Here is a 16,327-nt window from a genome sequence, read left to right on the forward strand (position 1 = left end):
AGGTCAACTATTCAATACCAATTATTGAAATATGAATACGAAAAACATTTTACTCACTGAAATATCAACGGGTATATCTTAAATGATGAAATTAGTAGACGTACTGGGAATTACACAATTTTAAGACATATTCTAGACTCTTTTAAAACTTTGTTATACTGTAAAAAATTAGACTGTGGTTTTGAACATATCCACGGCCTTTGTTTGTGTGCCCCTAAATTCTTTTACCTGCAACTGCCACAAAATAGTCTCTAGGACAATAATAACCTAATAGTTTGCTTGTTATCTTGTAAGGATAGTGGGTAAGTAAGTTTCTAGAGGTTCTTTAAAGCCTCAAGGGTTTCGTTGATACTTATATTTCCTGATTTTTTCGCTACAGCGGTTGATATATCTAAACCTTTAGATTATCTACATCTTCTTCTTCATAATTTTTGTAAATTACATCAAAAATTTTATGCGTTGTTAACTATTTTGAGAACTATTTTTCAAGAAAGTTTATTATTTAAAAATTATTAATAAAAAAAATCCAATAAATTCTGTGACTCAGCAATAAAGGCCCATGTGCACGTGGAGTGCGCATGTTCACGCCATGGTCACCCCTCACCGCGACTTCCCCCCTCTAACATCTGTTCACGCATCGCCCGCGTGCTCGACTTGAAATGCCGGTTTGCAGTTTGCACAGACTGAGCGGACAGTCTTGCATGGTTTGGTAATTCAATGAAACCAAGGGAAATCATACATAACGATTGCAAAACTACTTATGTTTATAAAGTCGGTACCTAGGTACCTATTTTATAGTTTTGACATTGGATCAAACTACCTAACAAGTACCAACATAACAGAGACAATAAACAAGGTATTAATGATACATAGCAGCTTAGCAGATCGCATATTTAGTAAGTATCTAGATGGAACACCTTGAATGATTAATGTTAATGAGGATTTAAAACTGGCTGTATATTTTCATTATCATTGACATAAATTTCGTCAACGAATTGCCAACGTCATTGTTCTTTCAGTACCTAGGTAAGTCAAATTGACAGTGACAAATTTTTTCTGCAGAGCAAAATGTTGCCACATTTGAGCTTCAAGTCCCAAAATTAGGGTACACATATGCAAATTGGCCGGATTGTTTGAAGCCGAAAAAATTTAGTTAGCTATTTATGATAAATAGCTTCTTCTCAAGTAAATTACACTATGTTAGGTTAGCAAAACGCTACACTTTTTTATCAATAATGTCATGGTAATTTGTGTTAGAAGGAATACCATTTATTTACTCTAGATTGTTTTATTTTAATTCGCACCTAGCAACACTTCATATCGTGTTTGTGTTCGTGCGATAAAGCATCGTCTGAGGAAGTTGTGTTCTAAAATATACATTTTCCTTTATAAATAAGAACTATTAAAATCTATAGTTAAATTGATTAATTTGCTAACGCCATGGCGTCTCACTTAAGTACAAAAGATCGTCTGTTATCACTTGTAGATGACATAGAATTAATTGCAAAGTAAGTGTGTCACTTTGTTTTTCTTGTATGTTTTGATATGGAAGGAAATAGACCGTATAAATTACTATTTGTACGCTTTATTTCCTTTCAAATAATACTTTTAAAAATTCCTATTTAATTTAGAAGAATAACCAACCATCTTAATGCAAATAGATTATTATTGTAATCTTTTACAGAGAAGTTATTGAGGTGTCTATAGCACCCAAACCTCAGAAGTTATCAGCGGCCGACTTTGCACAATTAACAGATTTGCTTTTGTCCAAAGATGTAGAGCTTAAAAAGACTCTAGAATTAGCTGAGGAACAGGCTAAAATTCAGCAAAAGATGAATGAGCTAAAAACTGAAGTTGATAATAAGGTTAGTACCTATCTTTCAATAAGTTAATACTATTACACAGTTACCTACAACTTATTATTTTGTAACTAAACCCCTGAATTGGCTAGTACTATAATGTGGTGTCACAATGTCTAATTTCATTTAAAGTAGGTAATTACAAAAAATTACAGGATCAAGATATTCATCTTCTACAAAGGCAACTAAAAGATGCTGAACAAATTCTAGCTACATCTTTGTACCAGGCGAGACAGAAGTTAGCTTCAATTGTCAAATCAAGAAAAAGGCCGGTTCCTTCGGAAGAGTTGATCAAGTTTGCCCACAGGTAATTTATTAGAAATTACATATTTCTATATGTATGCAATAAAAATCTTTTAAAAATATTCTCATTTCTTACCTTGTACTCCTCTTGATTACAGAATCAGTGCATCAAATGCAGTGAGTGCTCCTCTGTCGTGGCAGCCTGGTGACCCTCGCCGTCCTTACCCCACCGATCTCGAAATGAGACTGGGCATGCTTGGCCGCCTCTGTGATCTCCCTCTCAACGGCCACACACCATCCACATTAAATGAGCTTCATCGAATCACTACAGGAGGAGGTATATATCCATTATTAATTTATTACTAAGAATTAGTTCATCACTTTGCATGCATAGAGCTCATGATCAGGTTAAATATCATAATTTTCCTTTCAAAGAATGAATATTAACAAGGTTTGCCATAGTGACTTTGTTCTTAAGCTTCAAATTTCCTTTATTGGTAAAAGTTGAATGTAATAGTTGACTCATACTACCTCAATCTTGGGGTTTTCCTAAGTTTTATGACAGCTTCATTTATGTTGTCGAAGCTGACTTCTATATGTAGGAAGGTGTAGGAAGGTAGACACATATATTGATTCCTTGATAATGATTTGAAAATGCTCTGATGGAATGCTGCTCAAAACATGTCAAAGAGATATTTGTGATCATGTTCCTAGGAATTTTGGGTTAGAATGCATATGATGTTCTGATTTTGCTTATAGGGTGTTCTGCTAATTTGCCAGTAGTTTGTAGCTTGTGAGAAATAACTATTTAATATAAAAATTTATGTGAAAAAGTGCCTGTGAAGGTTTCATTTTATTTGAATTTGATGTTTTGCTTAAATGTCCTTCTGATACCAAAATATTTATTTTCGTATCAAAAGGATGTCCTTTTTAAGCAAATAGTATCATATACGAAACGCATAGGTAAAATTAGCGTCAATATTTTGAATTTTAAGTTATGTCGAGAAAAACGCAAAATCTTATGCTAATTTCAAATTGTTCAGTTCCAGCATCAGCCACGAACCAGTTCACGTGGCACCCCACCGGCGAGCTGCACATGTCGGTGGGGGGCGGCAACTCGGTCGCGATCGACGGCCGCGGCAAGGACCACGCGCAGGAGGACGTCGAAGTCATGTCCACCGACTCCAGCTCGAGTTCCAGTAGCGACTCCCAATGAAGAGTGACGACATTGGGGCTGAAGAAGGAACGCTAGTAAAAGATAAAGTGCAAAGACTGTGCGTGTATTCATAGCCCCCAAAAAGACCACTGTTATCGCTCGAAAGAGAGTTCGCTATGATTACTAAAACAGCAAAGGATAAGCCCCAATAGAAGAATTTCAAGATCACATTGTATAGTACAATTGCAAATGTCAGATTTGCAAAATTATCCCAAGATAAAAAGTTGTGTTACAGCCTTCTGTGAAACTTATTCCGACTGTGATTTTAAATATGAAATCATTGGGGCTATACAACCAAGGGACTAGCAAAAGAAGAGCAAAGTTTATGTTTGTGAGAGTACTCACAGCCCCAAATTATACAAGAAAAGAAAACTGTTATGTACAGGTTATGTTTGCTATAGTGCAGTTTCTTGGATTGTCTTGAATGTATATAATTTCAATTATTCATAAAAATCTGAAATCAGCGGGCCCTGACACATTGTGACTAAGTATGCAACTGGGAAAGCAGATATAAAAGCCTTTATAGAATCATAATCGATCCTGGGCATCTTGTCCACAAAATTAAAACGAATGAAGGACAATGTTGACGACATTCAGTGATTAACGACACACATAAGATTTGAAAGTCAAGCCAGCATACGAAATTCAACAGTCCTTATATTTCGGTGTACATAAGTTTGAGAAATGTTGTGAATTGTGTCCAGACAGAATGTCTTCTGCTTATAGTATATATTTTTAGTATTATAAAGCTACGAATTTGACGCGCAACATATCACTCATCTCACGCATTACCATTTACTCGAGTGAAATAGCACATAGTCGATCTCATTCATGTAAATTGTAATGAAAAGGAAAGAAAGATATGTTACTCGTCAAATGTTCCCTAGTGTATTTGTGGCTTAAGTAATACATAGATATTTTGTATATAAAGTTGTAGGATCTGATATCTTGTTATTTTTTAAATATATGTATTGGTAGAAGTTTAAGAAAATAAAATTAGGTGAACCTAGTTCTTTTATTTTTTATTTACGATTGCATTAGCTGCGTGAAATATTTTGACCAAATATATTCTAAGAATTATAAGTTCTGCAGAACATAGTAATACATTTTTCAGTGTGATACACAGACTAGAATATCTATATAAATCTAAAGAAAAAATGGGGGTACACAAGCAGTATTATTTTTTTCTTTAAAATCTTATGTAAAACAAACTTACCATGTCTTTTTGTGATTTTAGAGCAATGTAAATTAAAATTTATTTTAGGAAATAACTTTAGAATGTTTAATTTAAAATGTATTGAATTTATTTTCCACACAACAACAAATACCGTAAAGATTGTTTTTAGGACTCGTAAGAAGACTACTTATAATAGGTATGCGAACAAATAGGAATACTACCTACAAGGAAGAAATATTATATTTTTTGTGTAATCTACCAACTATACAGGGGTATAATGGGTATAATAAATGAGCTAATTTATAAAGTTGCTTAGCAACGTGGTTGCCATGGCCTCGATAAATTAGCAATGTCAATCATTGTTATTCCAAATATTATTAGTTTTGCTATCTTTAATAAATAGTACATAGATATATTTACTAATAAAATGGCTGAAAGGGCCCCAGTGTCAGCTGAGGATACTCTAGTTCGTTACGACAACCCTGTGTTAGTGACTAAACAGCCAGAGAAAGTTGTAAGTATCCATAGTTCCTAAAAATAATTACTTCAACATAATCTAGTACACTTAATCATTACAAGTACATTCACTCGAAACTCATATGATAAACTAGTTTACTATATAAACTCCCAAGTCTCTAAATCTACCTGGCTCAAAAACTCATACGAAACGATAATTAAATATCTGGGTATGGCACTTCTACGAACCGAACAGTGGTTCTACTTAGCCTCATTTTGAGTTGACGCGGTCGAGGGACTGGTCAGGACCCGCCACTACTGGTGACTGGTGGTGGCCGAGGTGGCTATCAGCCGTCGGTGGGCAAACCCAAAAAGATGTCATTAAGAAGGGATGATTTGTGTGTCAATAGCGTGACAACTAAGGATGCCAAAGACCGTGCGTAGGTAATGGGGAAGAAAATTTAAGGAAACGGATCCTGGGCTCCAACCAGGCTTGAATGCTCTAAGCATCCTGGAAAACGCTCAGATGAGAGGAGAGATGTTACGGAGGAAAATCTGATTAAAACCCGCCTCAGATCAAAGTTAGATGGTTCTGTCTAGATAACCAGCTTCAACAAAGACTGTACCTACGTACAGTCGGTATTACTACTGGAAATATTATATTAATCTGCGTGGTACGAATTGACCTAATTCTGGTTTTCTAACATTTATTTTCTTAAATTGTAGACATCACCACGTAGTGCTAATGTTATTCAACCGTGTGTGCCTACTGAAGCTAAACGTGAGACAGAGGAAATCTTGAATGCTATCCTACCTCCTAAGGAATGGGAGGAAGACGGACAGATATGGACTCAGAAGGTAATTTACCGTATACATGTACAGTACGTATCACGTCTTTATCCCTGACGTGACAGACAGAGTCGAGAGTTGCGAATTTCAATGGGCATGTTTATATTAGCTGCAAGGCTGGCTTTATTGGTAGAATGGAGATTAAATACTCTTCTAGCCCATCGCGTATAAGAATCTATTTCTACCTATAGAAGTTCTATATCATGAATGATCAATAAATGACTATGTATATGTAAATGCAGTAACTTTAGTAACCACTACCACCTATCGTAAAGTTATGGCATTTAGAGGTCCTCAATTAATCATGTGACTTAAAGTGGAGGAGAAAAAGGATCGGGTAAACGCTCAGATGATAAAGAAAGACAATTGATCACGTGATGTTTTGTAGATCTCGTCGACACCAGCGACGCGTCTGGACGTGATTAATCTCCAAGAGATGCTGGACACGCGTCTGCAGCAGCGGCAGGCCCGGGAGACCGGCATCTGTCCCGTGCGCAGGCAGCTCTACACGCAGTGCTTCGATGAACTCATACGACAGGTTTTACGTTTTAGAGTGTCTTCGGCGAAGCAGCTCCTGGAGATCCTAATCTCCAACAGGAGCTGCTACGCCGAAGATGAAAGATGGAGTCGGAAGGGAGGGAAATGGAGACCGGACAAGGCCGCAGAAGAATGGGAAAATCTCTGACAAGATGTGGCGATGTGATAACTTTCCACAATAGCTAAACCATAAAATGTTTTTTTACTTCTGGGCGAATAAACAGCCATGCGACCCAGGCCGCACGCCTGCAACACCAGAGGCAATGTAACCGGCCCTGTATGAATCTTTTCACGCACTTTTTAAAGAATTCCAAATGCTATCCTCCATTCATGATCAATACGTGATAAATAAAATAATTATAGTTTAATATGAGAAAATCTCGACATATCCGACTCTCGAAACTTTTACCTCTTGTCTCATTAACATTTTCAATTTAGTTAAAAAGCATGTGTGACATACAATATAAAAAACATTTCATGTTGATTAATTTATCAATACATAGGTTACAATAAACTGTGGCGAAAGAGGCCTCCTGCTATTGCGAGTGCGCGACGAAGCGAGGATCACAATGGAGGCCTACCAAACGCTCTACTGCAGCTCCATCGCCTTCGGTATGAGGAAAGCTTTACAAGTGAGTATCCAGTAATTTATTTAAAATTTTTTAATAAATAAATTCTCAGATGCTCAAAACATACTTTAGCTTAAAGTATGCTTTATCTTTTTTAGAATTAACAGAATAACAGGGTAACAATTTAGAATTATTTCTCAGTCCGAGCAAGGCAAATCCGACCTTATGGACCAAGTAGCAAAGTTGGAAGCCGAGCGCTCCGCTCTTGAGAAAACATGTATGGAGCTGAAACAGAAGACGGAACAATTGGAGCGACGCGCCGCCGAACTGCGGGCAGCTGAAGAGAAACGTCACCAGGAGGAACTGTTGGCGTTGAAGAAGACTAATGCACAACTGAAGGTAAAGCCCGTGCATTGTCAACGAGACCACTGGACCACGCTACTGGGTTGTTGTTTACAATTTATTTTAGGTAACCAGTGGCATGGTAATGTGTTCTGACACTAAACTTATCGATATCAATGGTTTATTTAACGTAAATATATTTTTTATATTAATATGTTTCTTTATATAATTTGTTTTAACAAAATAAATTTATTTTTGCCATTATGATTAATTATAAATCAAGTTGATAAACATCAGCGCTGTCAAGCCAAGAGAGGACACATTTATTTTGCACGCTATAGACAAACGGTACATTATTGTACATGTTCGTTTATCATTTCAGGCGCAACTAGAAGGAATCATCGCCCCGAAGAAATAATCAGGCGGATATATTAGTTATTATTTTTAAGATGTTTTTGTTGTGACTACTTAATATAATGCATTTAAATTGTGTTCCATAAAATATAATAATTAGTTAATTATACATTAGACTGCGATCTATCGCATTTTATCTAATAATAATAAAGTTTATACATATTATGTACGTATTTTTTTACACTGATGTTGACGATGATTAGTGTTGTTTCTTAATTTTTTTTATAAGTATGCAGTACTATTTCCCAAGCGATAATTGAAAAATGAAACACGTGAATATTTTTATTAAAATATATATTAAACCATTTAATTGAGACAAACATACAATATTTTCATTAGTTTACAATTCACATATCGCTAAAGAGCCTTAAAAAGGTACAAAGGACACTCATATAAAACATTCCCCCATACAACACTTAATTTCGATATACTCTCATTTAAATATTTATCAAATACTATTTTCACCTGTGGAAATATACATTTATCGAGATTAATTATGACAACAGACAGGATATACAGTCAACTCATAGAAGTTATGATGCAAATGCACAATTCATCACCGTATTATATGACAAATAACTTAAAACAATGATAGATAATTAGAGAATGCATTAAATTGTATCTAAACGCTGAACATATAATATAAAACATGCATAATTGCACAAATCAAAGAAATAAGGCACCACATACATGAACGTTCTAAAACATTAAATTATAAAAAATACTAGCTCACCAGTAAACACAAATACTGTAAAAATTAATTATAACAATGCACAAAACATTTCAAACTATGTAATATTTGCGAATAAAATTTCCAACTTGATTCAGTTCTTAATATTGGGTTTGTCAAATATTATTATATCATCTAATGCTTTGATACAACTGACATTAAACCTTTTATATAATTTAAATACGCGGTCCGTAACCTATGATTCGCAATCTGACACTTTCCACTTAGCAGGTAATGCATGATGCACACAGTCAAACATTAAAAACTTGCACGGAATGAAAATCTTTAAAATTAAATACATAAAGTATTCAAAGAATAATTCTCTATATCAAAATAGACAGGAATCACCTACAGTAAATCTAAAATCTCCGTCGCAAAAAAATAACATAGTAAAAAAATAAAATTGTGATCAGGAAACGCCACGCCGACAACTCGTTGGTGGATTTCTTCAAAATAGCCATTACGTAACACAAGAAATCGGTGGTGGATATCTAAACTTATTATCACAGTTTATAATACAAAGTTATGATGGTCGTTCAGTGCATGTCGCCGTTCGTTTCGTTGAAGAAATCTACAATCGAGTTAGATCGAATCGAGAGTGGGGAGCTAGTGCCGGTCGGTGTAGGCGGTGAGCCTGTGCGCGGGCCCCACGGGGATGGCGGTGACGAGGCCCGCGCTGCCGTCCAGCAGCGGGTTGACGACCTGCACGATGTCAGGCTGCAGGGACGCCTGTCCTTCACCCTCCACCTCCCCCACCTCGCCCATCTCGCCCAAGTTTATCCCCCCCTCTGCGAGCTCTGTGGGCGCGGTTTCACTACTCGGACTCGTAGTCAGTTCTAGCGATATTATCTTCTCTTGAGTTGTCTCCACCTGGTCGAATGGGAAATCTTTATATTGAACGTCAGTACATGTAGAAATTATATAATAGAATATATACCCTGTTATATACATGTAACGGAAACATGGAAATTTCATATCTTTGCCGCAGGGATAGCAATTTGATTGCAATTGTTATTACCTTTAGCATTTGTTTTTTCATTATTATAATAGTATGTTATTAGCATAACAAACTATTTTCCATGTTTTAAACCTAGCTAAAATTATACCATACCATGAACAATTACAATACACGAAAATACACTTCACCAATTTTCATATGTAATATAGTGTGTTATTCAATATCAACTTACTGCACAACACAGCAAAGAGAAAATATAGATAAATGAAACAAAAGCAAACATTAATGTATTATGTGGAAGCATAGAAGCAGTCAAATGTAATGCATACATAATAATAGATGCACAAACCGTAGACTGTTTGTCGGTGAAGCGTCCATTTCTAGAATCCAGGTATCGTCTGACAAATAACATACAATCATATTAGCATGCCATGCCATAACAACATGCAACACGAGACAATGTTCAGTGTGTAGACAGATATTCTGGTGTCAATTCGTATGAACTCTGGGTAATTAAAATAGTTAAAGAATTGCGCAACTCGAGGTTGTTTATATGAAAATATATCGATACTTCGCAATCGTGTTATTTTGTAGATTAAATCGTCTTATGTTAAGAAGTAATAAATAGGAAAATATATTGATAAATCAAACTGTAGTCTGGCCGTTAAAATGAGTACTCGACGGCGGGGTACAAAGGTACGGCGGCAGACAACAAAGGGTAAGGGTAAATGCAAGGTTCGCATCGTTCATAACACAACGAATCCCTTCTACCCCGCGGGCGACACTCAGTTAAACGGTCTGCCTTTATGTATTTTAATTATATTCAATGAAAGCACATTACCAGAAGCAAGAAGTTAAGATAATCGCGTATATAGAAAGATATACTATACCGTGTTAATCTCAACCTTGACGTTGGCAAAATTATCGTTTTGGTGAACAATGGAAACACAAAAAAAAGCATTATCATGACGGGGAACCTTAACCTAATTTAGATTGGCAGTTAAATTTCTTAATGTCATAAGAATAGACACCATTTATAAATAAAACTATGTAACATTAAACTACCCAACCACAATTATTAAATTAGTATAGTGAGTTATCTACAAGGTTAACTAATTTTATTCTTGTCTAATCCAACGATGGTGTTTCACGCGTATGTAACATCGAGTGCATTTAGAAAGGCCCGCTTTATTAATATTCAGTGTTTGTACAGAGTTAATCAGTCAGTCAATTCAATGTCACGTAGTCGACTACACGTCAATCGAGTCAAACACATTTACACTTGAGAACAATATTTTTTATTTCAAGTTGTAATTTCATTTGCTATTCTTTAGTAATAAAAATGCAATATTGATCCTATATTTTTATTTCTTACATTATGTTTAAACGATCTATCATTTGTACACATTTAGGTATTATACAATTTACACATTGATATATTTTTTTAAGAAATTCAATTCAATAAAACAGGATAGTTTTATTGAATATAGTCTGCTATCGTAATTTATTTTTTGTAGACTTAATTATATTTTTAAATATTTCCCTCAAGTGTAAATTGGGAGTCACGAGTCAAAACATCTGCACGTAGAAAGCTAAGCGGAAATTCAATAAAAAAACCATAGATAAAACCACACACGATACGGCATTGCTTGTGTACAGCGTCGTAATACTATGCAGCACAATGTACAGTGCGTGTCGACGCGTACCTCTTTCTCAAACACCTTTTCAATGCATTCGACTGTCCTCACTTTCGTCTCGCCGGTGGAGGGACACACGTATTCTTCGGTTCTTAGGGTTATTCTCTCGTCTACCAGTTTTTCCTTCTCCTTCACTGCTAGTATAGGCCCCGGTTTTGTACGTAACGCGATTCGTGGAAGAGGCCATTTCTATAATTTGTAAAGCCAATTTGACATTCACAACCCGTTGGACGATACACGCCAACCAAGCGACATTGAACCCCGCCCACATTTATTTACGACATGTTAAGTTTTAGTGACATAACGTGTTACCAATATACTTAAAATAAATTGAAAATTATTGGATGTGAAAATAATGTTTTCTTATCACTTTGGAAGAAATGATAAAAATTCACTCAAGGGTAATTGAAACACCAAGTAATAAATTAGTGTTAATAACATTCGATGTTAACTGTTACAAACAACATGGATTTCATTAATCGGATTATGGCAACACATTCTCGTCTGAAGTGGAACATCTAATTGCATGCAATAGAATTGAAGAGGTAACTCCTAGGATAAATTTTCTTTCTAATCGGCAATATTTATTGCCCTTTAGAACTATAAATATTTTTTTTCTAATGCATCAATGTTTTGGCAAGGGATTTAAGAGGAAATACAGTGTATTCATAGGAATATATTCTTCTCAAAGCGAGCATAATCATGCTCATGTATAAAAGTTTACTTCAGCCATCTAAGTTTAATTTAAACTTATTTTTTCGAACATTTATATGTTATATTAATTCGTTCAGATGTTCCACCGAGACTTGGTCCTTAGTAGTTTTAACATTACAACATTCAATTTATATGAAATGGTGAGTTGAAGATAATTACCTCGGACGGAGACTTGTCTCTTGGTGGTGCTTCTCCTATAATATCGTTGGCCGGGCCGACCATGTTTTTTATAACTTTAGACGTTTCGATGGCTTCCTGAAATTATACAAACATTTTCGTTAAGTAAATGTAATCTTCACACTCAAACGGCTGAGCCAATTTTTATGAAATTTGGTTTCGAGGTACAACTACCTCGACACCGAATTTCATTCGCGTAGGATTTGGTCGAAAAATTAATGTCGCTTTATAAAGTAGATGGCGCTACTGTATCTGCTCTTGCATCTAGTAAATAAATAAAATAAATACCTGCTCCAGCGATCGCAGCCGCGCCGCGCGCCACGCCGCACGCCGCGCCGCACGCGCGTCCGCGCTCTCCCCCTCCGCGCCGGCGCGCGCGCGCCGACGCTGAGACTTCGCTGACGGACTCACGCCACCCAGGGATACACTATACACATAAAGTAATAAAAAAGTCTTTAATAAAAACACTTGAGACAAAAGATTTACAATAGATGCTTATGTGTATTTAAAATTAATTTCGGGTTTTTTTATAGGCTTTTATAACTTTACTTTTATAACTTATTCGGGTGGAATTCTGTGTAACAATTTTGAAGTAGGTATTCTCTAACGATGGAGCTATATATTTTGTATCCTCGTGTAGTTTGGATGACAATGCATAATTGTGTGAATGCAATAAGATCTCGAAGACAAAGCTTATGTTAAAAATAGATTTTTGTTAAAAATTTCTTAGAATGTGAATAAATTTAAGAAAAAAAAAAGACCAAATTAGAAACCATAATAATAATACAATAACAAACAGTTAATGTTGAAAGTCTTTAACAAGCCTATATTATATGTAGTATACAATTTTCTAAGATATCATATGATTATGTGACGAGCGAATTAATAAAAAGCCATATTCCATTTGAAAACAAATTATGACAATCTGGTTAGTGCATCATTACATTATCCCTCTCATGTTTTATTACCTGTGGCCGTTCTCATAGGGCTCCTCATCGGAGTGGGAGCTGTCGCTCTGGCGGTCCTCCCCCGGAGACCACGAGCCGAGCTCCGCACGCGAAAGAGACGCCATCTTCTTCTCCTCTTCCTGCTTCAATTTCTCCACCTCATCCGCGGATAAAAATGTGAATACTCGCTCTGTGAACAGTTGACAAGTGATTTCATTGCTCGTCGCAGAAATAAAGAAAGAAAAAAACATTCGGGACTGGATTTATAACCTCTTAATTAAAGGGTTTTACACGGGCTAATTCTTCCAATAGCATAAATACAGTCTGTTTGTAAAGAGAAGAAAAATAATGAGGGCGCTGTGTGGTCTTGGTTGGCAGTACCTGACCACTGACCATTAATAATACGACTTCTGCTCTTTATAGATTCAATGTAATTTTATGTATTATGGTATTCGTATTACCTGGCTTGGGCGACGGTTTATGGCTTTCTTCCATTGCATTTTCGAAGAACTTTTTCTTGTCGCTGACAGATGCCTTCACAAAATTACCAGAATGAGGCGGGGAAGCCTGTGGACACAATCCATTTGTATGAATTCTAATTCTTTTAATACGTTACAATAAACAACGAAATTAAAAGAAATAATAAATGAGTTAGTAAAAAGCTCATGATATTTACAAGCCATGAAACACTCCCTTGTCCAGGGCAACAACCATGCAGTCAGTAAAAAGTTGTTAATCATCAGTGTAATACTCAAAATAAAATTAGAATGCAAATGTTAAGTAAATATAAAATAATAAATATAAAATCATGCAAAATATAAATAATTGCAAGTTAATAAACAATATTGTCTAATAGGGTAAGTGACAATATAATGGGAGATGGAGGGATGACACTGAGTGTGTTATCAATTTCGGTTGTCGACGAACACAATATCAAAAGAAGCTGTGTGTGGGTAAGATGCCGTACATAGATGATTACCTCGCCGAGGGCGAAGGCTTTGAGTTTGCTGCTCCATGCGGGTTGCGGGGTGGACACGGGCGAGGAACTCTCTTCCTCCGAACTGTTCGACAATATATCTGACTCAGGCGCAGTGGTCACATCGCCGAAATGCACTCTTCTCTCTGATTGAACATTTTTAGGCGTATCAGCAATCGTCTGAGTGACATTTGCGTTTATATCCTTCTCTAAAGTGCTGGGGGGCAGCGACGGAGACACTTGGGGTTTGTTATATTGGGAACTTTGATTCGTAATGGGAATTGTGTTGGTATATGGATTAAATGTTCCCGCGACCGTCGTCAAAGACGGATAAGGATTTACTGGAGGATATGTTGTCGAATGCACCATACCGGGAAATAAATTTTTAACTCTCAGATCTCGTAATGATTGGTGTATCGGAGAATTTTTAGAAATGTCACTTTGGAATGTTTGGTCGGGGTGCATACTGCATGGAGAATTAGGTATATGTGAAACTTCAGGCAAAGTCGTATAATGTACTTGAAGTAGTTCGGGAACAGGTTCACCGACTGGACTTACTGATAATAATTCACTGTAATCTTCACTTTCTATGGAGGGAAAATCGTCAGTTCGTAGAGCGTGATATATAGGCACTTCTGAAATTATGGCGGAACGAGATGGATCGTTGATGATGGCAGGATGAGGAGCGGCCGCCGGGTAGGCGTTAAAGTTGATTGGAGGTGGGATTTCGGATTCGGGAGAATTTGTCGTATTCGAAAACTGCATGGATGTTTCCGCCACATCTGGCTCGGGAAGAACAATTCGCTCCGGGACTACAGTAATAGGCGGCACACACAACTCACTTTCTAATGGAACGTCACTTACGTTCGAATCGAAGGAGGGCGGAGGGGGAATTATGTAGTCTTCGGGGAGGACGGGGTTCGCCTTAGAGACCGGGCGAGAGACCTCCACTTCCGCTCGCGGCGGTCTTTTTCGTATTAGTAATGAGCTAACTCCCGCGCATGCATCGTTAGTGTCAATATCTCTAGGTCCCGCTTCATGCACTTCATGCGGTGGGGGTCGGGGGGTCAGTTTCGTTTCGTTCGTCGACAACGTTTCGTACAGTTCGGGCTCATATTCCGGTTCTCGGGTGAAACTAACTCGCTTCGTCTGAGGTTTACGGGGCACTTGTGGTTTTTGTTTGACAGGGGGAGGCGGCGGCGGCTGGAGCGGGCGCTGCGGCGGCAGCTTCGGCGTCGGCGGCGCGGCGGGCGGGTCGACGGGCGTGCCGTGCGCCGGCGCGGGGGGCGGGGTGTGGGGCGGCGGCGTCTTCACCTTCTGCTGGGTGAACACCGCGAGCGGCGAGGGGAGCGCCGCTTGCGAACTAGACGACTAACCAAACCAACACAAATATACAGTGGTACCTTTCGGTACGTATGCAACTTATTACGTTAGCTAAATACGGCTAAACCAAAGGCCAAAGTGGAGATCACGAGCCAATATATTAACTAAAGATAAAAAAATTTAACATATCTCACACTTTACTAGCGAAGCTACTTGCACGAAAACATAGCTTAACGAATTAAAAGGATCTGCAGGAGTTAACAAATAAGCTTGTTTCGAATATAAAAAAAACTCAAATCTTCCAAAATAAATGTTTAAAACACGCTGGCTTAATAAATAAAAGTAAACACTTTTCAGAAACATCATGTATTTGAATGCAACACTAAAACATAACGTCAATTATAATAATTTCATATCTTTAAAAATTTATATTAAAAGGATTACACGTCAGAATTAAAATTTACGGAACAATAAAATAATTGGCAGTCACAAACAGTAAATTTGGCCAAACATCACAACTTACGTAAATCTAAAACAATATTTCATTTAATTCTTAGCAAACTTAATTTATCATTCGACTATAGGAAGATATTTTCTGATATAATGACACAGTATAATGATTTCATCACCAATACATGAACAACGTATATTTAAATATTTCGTCGATATGTGTTTACAAACAAACTGTAACACTTAAGGACAATAATTCAATATTTGTTATACATGAAGAATATGAAGTAAATGATCCATTATGCACATTTATATTAAACACCTGTTTATGCATCAAAACTTTCGGAATATTATATAATGGTATAAAACGGGGTTAAATAGGTATAAAAATTGGTCTGTTGTAGTAAAGATTACCTACAAAATGACTATCATTGTATAAGTTCGAACAATATTCAAGATTCAATACGAGGGGGTAATAAGATTAACTAGATTACGCCAGAAATATATTGCAATTATGGTAATTATTGGTCTTTATGGAATGTAAACGTTTAATATACGTTATCAGGATACAATCACATACTATGGGATACAAGAGAACAGTCATACTTTTTATGCTACCAGACATTACAAGATACATAAATACAATATCAACGTAGTCCATTCATTTTTCGACTTATACGAGTAATCTCATCA

At 36.6% G+C, this 16,327-nt stretch overlaps 3 protein-coding genes across 14 annotated transcripts in view; 2 read left to right on the top strand and 1 right to left on the bottom strand.

Annotated features, from left to right (window-relative positions):
- The first annotated feature begins 1,310 nt into the window (after window positions 1–1,310).
- Window positions 1,311–4,327, top strand: MED4 (Mediator complex subunit 4). The gene is made up of 5 exons (XM_053749487.1): window positions 1,311–1,508; window positions 1,685–1,865; window positions 2,015–2,166; window positions 2,261–2,439; window positions 3,146–4,327. The coding sequence occupies exons 1-5, from the start codon at window positions 1,441–1,443 to the stop codon at window positions 3,316–3,318; spliced, it is 753 nt and encodes a 250-aa protein (XP_053605462.1). The 5' UTR covers window positions 1,311–1,440; the 3' UTR covers window positions 3,319–4,327.
- Window positions 4,328–4,810: 483 nt separating this feature from the next.
- On the top strand, window positions 4,811–7,835 carry Dnali1 (Dynein axonemal light intermediate chain 1). Its single transcript, XM_053749488.1, has 6 exons — window positions 4,811–5,009; window positions 5,678–5,809; window positions 6,189–6,338; window positions 6,841–6,969; window positions 7,108–7,305; window positions 7,631–7,835. Exons 1-6 carry the CDS (start codon window positions 4,923–4,925, stop codon window positions 7,664–7,666), a joined length of 732 nt encoding a protein of 243 aa, XP_053605463.1. The 5' UTR covers window positions 4,811–4,922; the 3' UTR covers window positions 7,667–7,835.
- A 104-nt stretch (window positions 7,836–7,939) lies between these two features.
- scrib (scribble) overlaps window positions 7,940–16,327 on the bottom strand; it is a 70,678-nt gene continuing 62,290 nt past the window's right edge. For 4 of the 12 annotated variants that reach the window (XM_053749475.1, XM_053749476.1, XM_053749479.1 and 1 more), the window contains 7 exons: window positions 13,865–15,232; window positions 13,347–13,452; window positions 12,907–13,075; window positions 12,227–12,365; window positions 11,921–12,016; window positions 11,057–11,236; window positions 7,940–9,262 (listed from right to left, as the gene is read on the bottom strand). In XM_053749475.1, the coding sequence (XP_053605450.1) occupies window positions 8,999–9,262; window positions 11,057–11,236; window positions 11,921–12,016; window positions 12,227–12,365; window positions 12,907–13,075; window positions 13,347–13,452; window positions 13,865–15,232 (2,322 nt within the window). In that variant the 3' untranslated portion in view covers window positions 7,940–8,998. Of the gene's footprint in view, window positions 9,263–9,679; window positions 9,749–11,056; window positions 11,237–11,920; window positions 12,017–12,226; window positions 12,366–12,906; window positions 13,076–13,346; window positions 13,453–13,864; window positions 15,233–16,327 lie in introns of all 12 variants that reach the window. The other 8 variants (XM_053749478.1, XR_008404951.1, XM_053749482.1 and 5 more) reach the window with 8 other exon arrangements.

Source organism: Plodia interpunctella, chromosome 9 (assembly GCF_027563975.2).
Source record: "Plodia interpunctella isolate USDA-ARS_2022_Savannah chromosome 9, ilPloInte3.2, whole genome shotgun sequence".
In the NCBI taxonomy this organism is placed as follows: domain Eukaryota; kingdom Metazoa; phylum Arthropoda; class Insecta; order Lepidoptera; family Pyralidae; genus Plodia; species Plodia interpunctella.

Excerpts from the sequence above, each read along its gene's own strand:
- MED4 (XM_053749487.1), top strand. The coding sequence starts at position 1,441 with ATGGCGTCTCACTTAAGTACAAAAGATCGTCTGTTATCACTTGTAGAT. Across the intron at positions 2,167-2,260 it reads TTGATCAAGTTTGCCCACAG|AATCAGTGCATCAAATGCAG; the intron begins GTAATTTATTAG and ends TCTTGATTACAG. Across the intron at positions 2,440-3,145 it reads TCGAATCACTACAGGAGGAG|TTCCAGCATCAGCCACGAAC; the intron begins GTATATATCCAT and ends CAAATTGTTCAG.
- Dnali1 (XM_053749488.1), top strand. The coding sequence starts at position 4,923 with ATGGCTGAAAGGGCCCCAGTGTCAGCTGAGGATACTCTAGTTCGTTAC. Across the intron at positions 5,010-5,677 it reads CTAAACAGCCAGAGAAAGTT|ACATCACCACGTAGTGCTAA; the intron begins GTAAGTATCCAT and ends CTTAAATTGTAG. Across the intron at positions 6,339-6,840 it reads TCGATGAACTCATACGACAG|GTTACAATAAACTGTGGCGA; the intron begins GTTTTACGTTTT and ends ATCAATACATAG.